Genomic DNA, 12,500 nt, shown 5'->3' with positions numbered 1-12,500 from the left:
TGGTGGTTGGGGAATTTGGAGATAAATGTGGTGTTTGGGGAATTTGGAGATAAATGTGGTGTTTGGGGAATTTGGAGATAAATGTGGTGTTTGGGGAATTTGGAGATAAATGTGGTGTTTGGGGAATTTGGAGATAAATGTGGTGTTTGGGGAATTTGGAGATAAATGTGGTGGTTGGGGAATTTGGAGATAAATGTGGTGGTTGGGGAATTTGGAGATAAATGTGGTGTTTGGGGAATTTGGAGATAAATGTGGTGTTTGGGGAATTTGGAGATAAATGTGGTGTTTGGGGAATTTGGAGATAAATGTGGTGTTTGGGGAATTTGGAGATAAATGTGGTGGTTGGGGAATTTGGAGATAAATGTGGTGTTTGGGGAATTTGGAGATAAATGTGGTGTTTGGGGAATTTGGAGATAAATGTGGTGTTTGGGGAATTTGGAGATAAATGTGGTGTTTGGGGAATTTGGAGATAAATGTGGTGTTTGGGGAATTTGGAGATAAATGTGGTGTTTGGGGAATTTGGAGATAAATGTGGTGTTTGGGGAATTTGGAGATAAATGTGGTGTTTGGGGAATTTGGAGATAAATGTGGTGTTTGGGGAATTTGGAGATAAATGTGGTGTTTGGGGAATTTGGAGATAAATGTGGTGTTTGGGGAATTTGGAGATAAATGTGGTGTTTGGGGAATTTGGAGATAAATGTGGTGGTTGGGGAATTTGGAGATAAATGTGGTGTTTGGGGAATTTGGAGATAAATGTGGTGTTTGGGGAATTTGGAGATAAATGTGGTGTTTGGGGAATTTGGAGATAAATGTGGTGTTTGGGGAATTTGGAGATAAATGTGGTGTTTGGGGAATTTGGAGATAAATGTGGTGTTTGGGGAATTTGGAGATAAATGTGGTGGTTGGGGAATTTGGAGATAAATGTGGTGTTTGGGGAATTTGGAGATAAATGTGGTGTTTGGGGAATTTGGAGATAAATGTGGTGTTTGGGGAATTTGGAGATAAATGTGGTGTTTGGGGAATTTGGAGATAAATGTGGTGTTTGGGGAATTTGGAGATAAATGTGGTGTTTGGGGAATTTGGAGATAAATGTGGTGTTTGGGGAATTTGGAGATAAATGTGGTGTTTGGGGAATTTGGAGATAAATGTGGTGTTTGGGGAATTTGGAGATAAATGTGGTGTTTGGGGAATTTGGAGATAAATGTGGTGTTTGGGGAATTTGGAGATAAATGTGGTGTTTGGGGAATTTGGAGATAAATGTGGTGTTTGGGGAATTTGGAGATAAATGTGGTGGTTGGGGAATTTGGAGATAAATGTGGTGTTCGGGGAATTGGAGATAAATGTGGTGGTTGGGGAATTTGGAGATAAATGTGGTGTTTGGGGAATTTGGAGATAAATGTGGTGTTTGGGGAATTTGGAGATAAATGTGGTGGTTGGGGAATTTGGAGATAAATGTGGTGGTTGGGGAATTTGGAGATAAATGTGGTGTTTGGGGAATTTGGAGATAAATGTGGTGTTTGGGGAATTTGGAGATAAATGTGGTGTTTGGGGAATTTGGAGATAAATGTGGTGTTTGGGGAATTTGGAGATAAATGTGGTGTTTGGGGAATTTGGAGATAAATGTGGTGTTTGGGGGAATTTGGAGATAAATGTGGTGGTTGGGGAATTTGGAGATAAATGTGGTGTTTGGGGAATTTGGAGATAAATGTGGTGTTTGGGGAATTTGGAGATAAATGTGGTGGTTGGGGAATTTGGAGATAAATGTGGTGGTTGGGGAATTTGGAGATAAATGTGGTGTTTGGGGAATTTGGAGATAAATGTGGTGTTTGGGGAATTTGGAGATAAATGTGGTGTTTGGGGAATTTGGAGATAAATGTGGTGTTTGGGGAATTTGGAGATAAATGTGGTGGTTGGGGAATTTGGAGATAAATGTGGTGGTTGGGGAATTTGGAGATAAATGTGGTGGTTGGGGAATTTGGAGATAAATGTGGTGGTTGGGGAATTTGGAGATAAATGTGGTGGTTGGGGAATTTGGAGATAAATGTGGTGGTTGGGGAATTTGGAGATAAATGTGGTGGTTGGGGAATTTGGAGATAAATGTGGTGGTTGGGGAATTTGGAGATAAATGTGGTGGTTGGGGAATTTGGAGATAAATGTGGTGTTTGGGGAATTTGGAGATAAATGTGGTGTTTGGGGAATTTGGAGATAAATGTGGTGTTTGGGGAATTTGGAGATAAATGTGGTGTTTGGGGAATTTGGAGATAAATGTGGTGGTTGGGGAATTTGGAGATAAATGTGGTGTTTGGGGAATTTGGAGATAAATGTGGTGGTTGGGGAATTTGGAGATAAATGTGGTGGTTGGGGAATTTGGAGATAAATGTGGTGGTTGGGGAATTTGGAGATAAATGTGGTGGTTGGGGAATTTGGAGATAAATGTGGTGGTTGGGGAATTTGGAGATAAATGTGGTGGTTGGGGAATTTGGAGATAAATGTGGTGGTTGGGGAATTTGGAGATAAATGTGGTGGTTGGGGAATTTGGAGATAAATGTGGTGGTTGGGGAATTTGGAGATAAATGTGGTGGTTGGGGAATTTGGAGATAAATGTGGTGGTTGGGGAATTTGGAGATAAATGTGGTGGTTGGGGAATTTGGAGATAAATGTGGTGGTTGGGAGATGTTAAAACTTGCAATATGTTATTGATGCATAAATGATGATTATAGATCACTGTCTGTCAATACCATAAATCCGTCATCAGTAACCCTCACTATCTGCTCTCAGGACATTAATGGACAGTAGTTGTCTTACCTGAGCAAACTTAATGGACAGTAGTATTCTGTGCCATGGGTAGAAAGCACCTCCATCTAAATGCACACCCAAAAGCAGTTAACTGTGCACACAACAACGAGGATGAAAAACCATTCAGGTTCACAAAATAATGTCACTTTTAATATGAGAAAAAGAGGGACATCAAACATTGCAGCACTTTTCATTCATTCATTCATTTCATTCATTCGGTCCAACACTTAAAACGTAAAGAAAGCTCTCATCTTCGGAGTACTTCCTTCGACTTAATTTCACGTTCCTGTAACCTGTGCACCTTTGGGAATTATTTTTATATCTCTTTAAGAAATGCTGTTATGCAGTGAATTGTTGGTAAACCCATCAGGAGCTTCTCTTCCAATGAAATTCTTTCATTTCTAACAACAGAAAGAGAAAGAAAATCAAGATTTGGTGATCAAGGTGAGCAGTGAACAACTGGAATGTCGTATTTGGTGACAAATTGGAGATGTCCGTCCCAGCGTGTGCTGGGGTCAGCGTCTTGCTTTGATTTGTGCAAAATTCCACAGACGCAGGTAACACAGGTAACACAGGTAACACAGACAAAGGGGCGCACTCTCTAAATTGGCACAAAAAATGGTTGTAGGTTTGAAACCAACAATTTACAACATTCAATTCACCGTTTGTCTACCTGGAACTAACTCATGTGCACCCACTAAACTCTCATATTCAATAAAGCATTGCTTCACATATTATTTTGACAGGTGCATGCTATCCAATCCACTTCTCTGAACAGCCACTGAAAGAGACGCAGTTCCTTGAACTCCTTGGACTCGAAATCTGCCATAAACGTTTGTATAACTTATACCTGTAGTGGGGTTGTCATCTGGGTATTCTCCGTAGAGCAACGGTATTTCTGGGCTGCACAGAGCTCATCACGATTTACAAGATATTCATACGTAGGTCCATAGAGTATTGCTCCCCACTCTGGGCTGGTGCTGTTTTCATCCCACCGTTCCCATTTTGAGGCGGTCAAAAGCAAGGCCTTTCGCTTCATTGATTTATCAGGACAGGAAGTGGATTCCCAAGGACCGTCACTCTCCCACCAGCAGCAAGATGGTGGCCTCTCTATTTATATACAAGCCTACACCTACACCTGGCCTTGCTCATCCTGTGTTACACCTCTATCATCACCAAGCCACACCTGTCACAAGGTTTCCTCAAGAAACCCTCATCTGTTCATCCTCCAAAAGTCCAAAATGGTTACCCACTTGCATCAATTCATCCCCTTATTCTCCCGATTGTGGAATATAATAGTCTCTCCATGTCCATTGTCTTGTCCTCCTCACTTCAGTCTTCCAAATGCACTGCCCATCACTACATCATGTGGCGCATGATGTGCACTCACCCATGCACATCCATGACCTTTTCTACTTACGCCAATTCTTTAGGATTCTGTTCATCTTCTGGTCATCTTGGTCCTTGTTTTTGGGATATTCCTCCTTTCCTCCCTCCTTATGCACGTCCCTCCACCCCCACCCATCCCATGCCATTTGATAGTTTGTAAGCCTGCTGTCCTTTGTCATTCAGGTCTTCCATGAGCCTGGATCCTTTTATGAAATAAACTTAGTTATAGATGAATGTAAAAAACCCACAATGCAATATCCCTGAGAGCACGTTTCAATGAGTCATCTAAGGAGAAGTCTAAGTCATCTAAACATTCTTTATCTATCTGTCTAAGGAGAAGTGAATTCTTGCAGAAAATTTTCTGGAAGGTTCACTTGGCTGCATCGGGATGGGTTTGAGGATTGTGGAGTTGCGGCTGAAACCCGAATCCTATCCAGGTTCCTCCTGATGACTCCATCTTTGCTCTTAACTTCTTCAGGTTCCTCCTGATGACTCCATCTTTGCTGTTTACTTCTTCTGGTTCCTTCTGATGACTCCATCTTTGCTCTTTACTTCTTCAGGTTCCTCCTGATGACTCCATCTTTGCTCTTTACTTCTTCAGGTTCCTCCTGATGACTCCATCTTTGCTCTTTACTTCTTCTGGTTCCTCCTGATGACTCCATCTTTGCTCTTTACTTCTTCAGGTTCCTCCTGATGACTCCATCTTTGCTGTTTACTTCTTCTGGTTCCTTCTGATGACTCCATCTTTGCTCTTTACTTCTTCTGGTTCCTTCTGATGACTCCATCTTTGCTCTTTACTTCTTCTGGTTCCTTCTGATGACTCCATCTTTGCTCTTTACTTCTTCTGGTTCCTTCTGATGACTCCATTGTGGTGTTTGGTTTTCTGTTGCATTACTATTGTACCAGGTCCTGATGCTGTGTGGACTGTGCTTCCCCGCTGATGGACCTCTGGTAGCTTGTACCATTTCCTGCGTTTGAGCATTGGGGAATTACTGCTGTAATCTATCTATCCAGGTTCTTCCCGACATCTTTGTTCTTTGTTCCTTTCATATTTCTTTCTACGTTTTCACATTCCTCGTTATTCATTCGAATTATTGATGTTTATGCCACTTGTGGCGATACTTGTTGCTGGCAGGTCGTGCAGCAAGCGCTGTGATCGGACTCGATGTGTGCCTTCCTGCTTCGTCCGGTTATGGGGTTCAATTTGGTTTATTAATGAGACTAATATGGTCACGAGTGAACGATCAGCAGTATTTTGGCCTGATGAGCCCACAACAAAGGCCAAATCTAGATCGACATATCTGTTTTCAGCTATTCGTGACAATAGAGCTTTAAATCTCAGTCTGCAAAGGCTTGAGCACCACACGGATGCCTCCTAGTTTGGAAGTGATCTGTTGGCATAATTTATGTGCATGATGTCTACGCATTATCCCTGCGCATCGTAAGAGCGTGACCAAGGGTTGGCGTCAGGAAGGGCATCCGGCCATAAAAACATTGCCTCAAACAAGGAACCATGATTGTCATGGGGCCCGCAAGGCTAACCCCCGCTCTAGCGGGGAAAACAGCCTTAAAACGATAATTCATTCATTCATTCATGTCATCGTCATGTCATCGTCATGTCATAGGGTCAGTGCGCTTCTTTGGTTGATTTTAATATACCTGGCTACAAACCTCCTGACTGGTGATATAAATATATTCTCACTGACTGCCAGTATGGCCTTCGCTATTCTCACTCTACAGGTGATCTGCTATCCTTAATTACAGATCATTTCAACAGGGCATTGGAGCTCAAGGGTGAAGCTCGATTAGTTGCTTTGGATATCTCAAAAGCCTTTGATAAAGTTTGGCACAGGGGTCTGCTCCACAAGCTTCAGTCATATGGTGTATCTGGAGTGGTGCATTCAATAATCTCAGCTTTCCTTACAAATCACAACATGAAGGTGGTACTTGAGGGTCAATCTTCCCTGACTTGCTCCATCAATTCTGGTGTTCCACAGGGTTCTGTCCTTGGTCCCCCATTGTTCCTTGTTTGTATCAATGATCTTCCTGATAATGTTCCGTCTCAGCTAGCCATGTATGCTGATGATTCCTCACTCTACTGTGCATCTGCTGATTCACTCAACGCCACTCGTAATGAGGTCGGAGTTTCTCTGGACAATGATTTGGAGAATGTGTTGAAGTGGGGGCACGACTGGCTGGTAACCCTCAATGCAAAGAAAACTAAACTGTTGTCCATATCTCGCTCGAGAAACAGGTCTTTCCATTCTGTGTACATGGAATCTTCAACCTGAACAGAATCATCGGAGATTCGGCTACTTGGTCTGGACAGGTCTTCTGACCTCCGTTGGGATAAGTACATTTCTGGTATTGCTAAAAGTGCTTCCATGTGAGTTGGTTGTCTTTAACGAGCGCAGAGGTATTTACCTCCTGAGGCCATTTTGTACCTGTATAAGGCAACTATACGTCCCCTCATGGAGTGCTGTTGCCACAATTGGCCTGCCACTGATCTTTACTTGCTAGGCTCCAGAAACGTATCGTCAACCTGGTTGGTGTGGAGATGGGTTCAACTTTTCAACCACTCTCACCGTAGGTCAGGTGCCACTCTTGGTTTGTTCTACAGATATTTTCATGGCAAATGTTCTGTTGGAGTTTCTAACTTGGTTCGTCCCGTACAAGTGTTTGACCCGGTTTGACATCTCCGCACACCCATACGCTACAGCTGATCCAAAGTGCAGAACAAAAGGCTATGCTGATAGTTTTATCCCTCATGCTGTCTGGCTCTGGAATTCACTACCTGTAACGTGCTTCCCATTGGTAAATGTAGGACAAGAAAGTTTATAAACACAGGTATTCAGAAAGTGGACTCACCTTGACATAACGGATGAATACGTGCTCCTGTACAGGGAAGGTCTGGATAGCTCTCAGAGGCTCAGCCTGCAGTTTGCCCAGATTTAGCCATTCTCTGGCTGGATACCTGCCATTTCAGCAGAGAACAAGAAGTTGTAACAATAAGGTATAAACTAGTTAATTATACAGAGTACAACGTATCAGTGGATAATTGAAGCTGCATGTTAAAAGATGGAGCGGGGGTTGTTTTTATTGGTTCTAAGGCCCGAAGTGGAGCTGCCAAATACACATCTCACACACATGGACATGCAGACAAATACACGAGACAATACTGCACTGTTAGACGAGACAAACACAGTCACTGAGCTTGGGGAAAAGTTCCTTCACTTTCCAAGCTACTCTGGGTACCAGTGATGCCACAACAATGGCGCCGCCTTTCTCAACGCACTCAGCGGGGCATTTGCTCAAGAGGAATTTCCTCCTCCCCATATATGCCACCTGTGGGGGTTGTATTTGCTCTTATCCTTTTAAAATATGCTGAGCATCAAACAAAAAAGCAGGAAGTACCATTATTTTTAAAAGTCTTTGGTTTCACTCGGCCGGGATTTGAAGTGCAGACCTCCCAGACTCGGAGCAGACACTCAAACCATTACACCACCAAGTCTGGTTTAATAGAATCTATCTATAATTCCAGTAATCTCTGTGTGTCTGTGTGTGTGTGTGTGTGTGTGTGTGTGTGTGTGTGTTTGTCTGTGACCGCTGTTTCTCGACAACCACGGGTCCGATCTAATTGAAACTTGCCAGATATATTGCTGGGGACCCGAGGATGTGCCTTTTCAAGGTTTCATATTAATCGGAGAAGTAGTTACCGAGCTATGTCCAAAAAACGATTCAACCAATCAGAGAGCAGCGAGCTATCACGTGTGCCGAACGTGGCGAACAGACTCTGCCTCGGACGGCACATTTGAGAGCGTATTCATTTATTTCACGTTGGCAAACTATGTTGGCGCTATGTTGGCGTTAAACTATGTTTTAAAACTAATTAAAACTAATTTGCGATTCATCGTAACTGCGATATGCGACCTTCCGGACAGTCAAATGAGGACGTCACTTCCGGACTTACGGATAGTCATAGTGACGACGTACTGATGCTGAACGTGGCGAGCAGACGCTGTAAGGTACGATCGATTGTAGTACACGTTTATAATAACTCTGCCGATACAGGCCCGATTAACTGCAGCGCCATCCGAGCTGCGGCGTCGGGACGATACATTCATTGTACGGTCACATCACGCACTTACGGGCACGCCCATGGGCCCATGGGCGAAGACATTTTTTTTTTTTTTTTTGGCAAGGAACGGGCACCCACGTACGGGCACGTCCTAGTAATATAAATTGAAGGAAAAAAAAATAGGGGACATCATGGGTGTACAATGTATGGAGGACAACTTGAGTTGAAGAAAGAGTATGGGAAGACAATTCAAAGTGGAGAATATGATGTGACAGAGAGAAACGGGATTAAAAGAGGAGAAGAGCAAAACCGAGACTAGTGGGGTCACAGGGAGAGTGGTAACTAGGAATGTGCTTTTGAAGGTGATGAGGTCCAAGAGCTTTAAAACTTTTGGTTCTCCAGACAGGTTAAGGTAGTGACATTTTCTTTATCCCCATAAATAGGTTGGTGGACGTTCGTATTCTAGCGGGGATGAGAAAGGGCAAAGTGCGGTGAAAGCAAGATGAGCAAGTCTGTAGAAAAGATGATGGAAGACTGCGAGGCCACAAAACAGTTGGGGTGGGAGAATAACAGCTCCACTGCCTTCTGTTATGAGACCAAATGATTCTCAAGGTCTTTGACGTAACCATCTTCAAGCAGGCGATGGTGTGACGCAAGAGCATCAGCACATTCAGGGCCCATATTACAAGTCACTGTGAATGTCTGCCCTTTTATGAGGTGAGAATGGCTCTTTGAAAGATTAGATTACGTGGATTCGTCTCTCCTGGATTATGTGGCATCTAAAGTTGTCAGCATTGTTGGCATCCAAAGCTAGATGCCGACTGGGCATCCTCCATTGTGCAAAGTCTTCCTTGGCAAACCTGAGCTCATACCCATCTACAAGGCTTTCATCCACAGCTTGATGGAGTACTGCTCTCCCCTCTGAGCTGGCTCCACTGCCTCACATCCTGGTCAGCTTGACGCCATGGAAACCAAGGCCTTCACGATTTTTGAAATCTCTTGCGATCAAGCCGAGTCGATGGGCCTATCGCTTCGCCGACAGATCGGTGGTCTCGCTGTCTTTTTCTGCCTCATTTCTGGTCTTGCACCCTTTGCCCTCTCCGTGCTCTGTGCCCCCACCCTCGCAAGTTCCTGCATGACGCACGTGGTCCACGAGCAACCCTACCCTCATGAAACATCGTAAATCCAGAACCACTCTTTTCCCACCAGTGGAACCACCTTCCACACTCTCTTCTATGTCAGTCTTCTCTTCCAATCTTCAAGACAGCTGTTCACCACCATCTCAAGTCCCCCATCCAAAGCCATGATCTTTTTTCACCCGATAAACCATCTTGCCTCTCCAACAACAATTTTGCTTATGCATCCATCTTGTCCACTCCTTGCGTTCTCCCCTGACCCTCATCGTTACCTGCATCCCTTGTTTGTCCGTCTCTGTCTACCTTTACCCTACGCCCTACTATTGACATTTCCCCTGTCTCCTGCCGTTCCCTTTATGTTGTGTCCTGTTATTTTCTGTGTCCTAGCTCTTCCACAAGCCTAGACCATGTATGGTATAAGAAAAAGAAACGACACAAAAAGTCAACAAGACAAGTGTAGGTTCTGCAAAGTCAAAACAGAAAGCATCATCACCTTCTTTCAGAACACAAAACACTTAAGAACTATTGTATACACAACGGCTTAACAGCATGTGCAGAGTAATCAATGTTGGCACATGTAAATCTACAATATGGCAGTTCTGGAAAAGTCATGGAATGAGAAAAAGAAACCTTGAAAAGGATGACGCAACACACACATGACCCCAATATTCTATCAAGCGCGACTTTAAAACAAGTGTCCATGTGTTTTATACCTTTTATACCAAAACTAAAAACAACACAATTTGTTCCTCGAAAGGAAATCCTTAAACAAAAAGTCTTTCCACCTTTAGGCTCACACCTCGAAAGATTATAACCAGCAAGCGAATGCTCCAGAGATGGATTGGAAAACCAAACATTTGGTTGTGGCGGATGGAGCCCAACAAGGTTAGGAGAAAGGAGAAAAGAGGAAAGAAATAAAATGTAGAGCACAGACATAGAAGATTAATGTACAGCATAGACAAATGACTCCACTTGCCAAATTCATCACTGTCACATATACAGACACTATGAAGAAACACAGACCCCACCTGTCACTTCCCATGATGATAATCTCTGCTGGCATGGACGAGAAAAGCTCCAAGTTTCCGGTCTCAATCAAACGCACCTGTACCATCTCACACAGCTCAATGATCACCCTGGAGACAAACAACAGGGGAATAGATGAGCTCCATTTACATGATTGTACTTTTTTGGCATTCTCATCTATACCATGTAAGGAGCTGTGTGTGAATTCCACCCATTGGTTAGATAGTTCGCCTGACTCCACCCACAATTTACATATAATACACCACAGCTGCTACTTTAGGAACCCTTTAGAATTACCTTTTTGAACCCTTTAGAATTACCTTTGTGCCTCCGCCACCGAAGGTGGATGGATGTTATGTTTTCACCCCTGTCTGTTTGCCTGTGAAGAGGATACCTCAAAAAGTTGTGGATGGATTCAAACGAAATTTGGTGGACAGGTTGGGTGTATGACATGAATCGTTTCTATTTTGGTGAAGATTTGAATCCGGATCCGTAGAATTGTTTTTTCAGTGATTCTTCCCCATTGAGTGATCGGGCTAAAACCGATATTATATATTGTTACGTTTGTGGGGGGTCGGCATTACCTTAGTCCAGGTAGAATTGCATAGGTAGTGTGCTCCGACTGTCGTGAAGAAGAAGAAACCCCATGTACATAAGTTGGGATCTGATAGACCGTATGTCGTGTGAGCTCGTATCTTCGTTCCCATCGTGAGGGGTGGGGTTATGTTAATTAGTTAGGGATTATGGGTAATTAATCCCCTGTATGTAATGGCCTCTGTTATTTTTCCTCTGTTCCTTATGACACCAGCAGCACACACACATAGCCAGGAAATCGCACATTTATAACACTAAATAAAAACCAACCGGAAGCAGGACATTGAAAACTACCGAGGATACCACCAACCTGGTGAGCACACAGGCACAGGAGGTCTGGGAGGCCACGTCCTGAAGAGCAGTGATTGGTCCGGGATTGATTGGCGCAAGGACTGCTAATATGGGACTATTGGATTGGTGGAGTGGACACGGAGACATCATGGCATGACGTCAGAGCCTTGAAGACAAAAGATGTTGTTCCGACATTTTATCCCCCTTACACCCGGGAGTTCACAGCAAACTGTGCCATTTTTGCTCTCTTGCGTGGGACATTGGTGTTGTGCAGTCGGCATTTTATATCCCTAAGTTTGGGTTTTGACGTGAGGAAAGGCGGACGCGGCTCATGGACTCTGGTGCGCTTGGCCGTGGCTTCGTGACGGCTGAGGGCCATGCCGAGTGAACCAGAGAGGCAGCGGTGCTGTGTGGAGCAGAAACGAGTGGACGGGCGCGGCCTGCTCGCTGCACTCTCGACGGCTAGAGGAGCGAACTGTGCACGGAGGCCTGTTCCCACTCGCGAGCTGCGTGGCAAAGCGTCCTGTTCCCGCCAAGGACGCAGGGTTTTGCCGAATCCCGATGGGGTTCAGAAGCCGCTCGCAGCTGAGTACACGCCTACACATTATTTACTTTAATTTATTTATCCCCTTTGTGTTTGTATACGAGTCTGTTTGGGGGTGCTCCATTTAGGAATAATGTTTTATTCTGTTACCGGCATTCTTCAATAAAGCCGGTATTTTTGTACATTTTAATTCCGTGTCGGGTTTGAGTTTATTATCGCAGGTTTGAAGATGTTGGGTGGATGCCGTCCAGGTAGGTTCGTCATTCTCCTTTCCCTCGCATGTAAAGAATACCATCACCATTGGTTTGAACGCCTTGGAGTTAAAGCTCGTTTGGTCATCTGTGTCGCCCTGCGGTGTTCACTACAGGGCAGACACACGACAATATATATATATATATATATATATATATATATATATATATATATATATATATATATATATATATATATATATATATATATATATATATACAGACTTGCCATTTAATATGGAATTTTTTTTCTTTCTTGACTTGGGTTTACTTTCTGAACTCAGTATATCAATCTGGTGAGTTTCTATTATGCTTCGGTGATGTCTTTGTTGAAAGAATCAGGTCACTGATTGTCTTTCGCAGCAAGAAGTCAATAACAGGATTATATCACAGGT

General features: G+C 43.6%; 1 protein-coding gene across 5 annotated transcripts in view; it reads right to left on the bottom strand.

Annotated features, from left to right (window-relative positions):
• Positions 1-12,500, bottom strand: part of LOC137439138 (SUN domain-containing ossification factor) — a 115,221-nt gene that overhangs the window by 49,486 nt on the left and 53,235 nt on the right. For all 5 annotated transcript variants that reach the window (XM_068134856.2, XM_068134855.2, XM_068134859.2 and 2 more), the window contains 3 exons: positions 10,428-10,535; positions 7,054-7,159; positions 2,806-2,861 (listed from right to left, as the gene is read on the bottom strand). In XM_068134856.2, coding sequence (XP_067990957.2) covers positions 2,806-2,861; positions 7,054-7,159; positions 10,428-10,535 — 270 coding nt within the window. The remainder of the gene's footprint in view (positions 1-2,805; positions 2,862-7,053; positions 7,160-10,427; positions 10,536-12,500) is intronic.

The sequence above is a fragment of the Myxine glutinosa genome, chromosome 13 (genome assembly GCF_964187855.1).
Source record: "Myxine glutinosa chromosome 13, kmMyxGlut1.1, whole genome shotgun sequence".
Lineage (NCBI taxonomy): Eukaryota > Metazoa > Chordata > Myxini > Myxiniformes > Myxinidae > Myxine > Myxine glutinosa.
The sequence above is the reverse complement of the archived record's forward strand: the minus strand, read 5'-3'. Positions and strand labels throughout refer to the sequence as shown.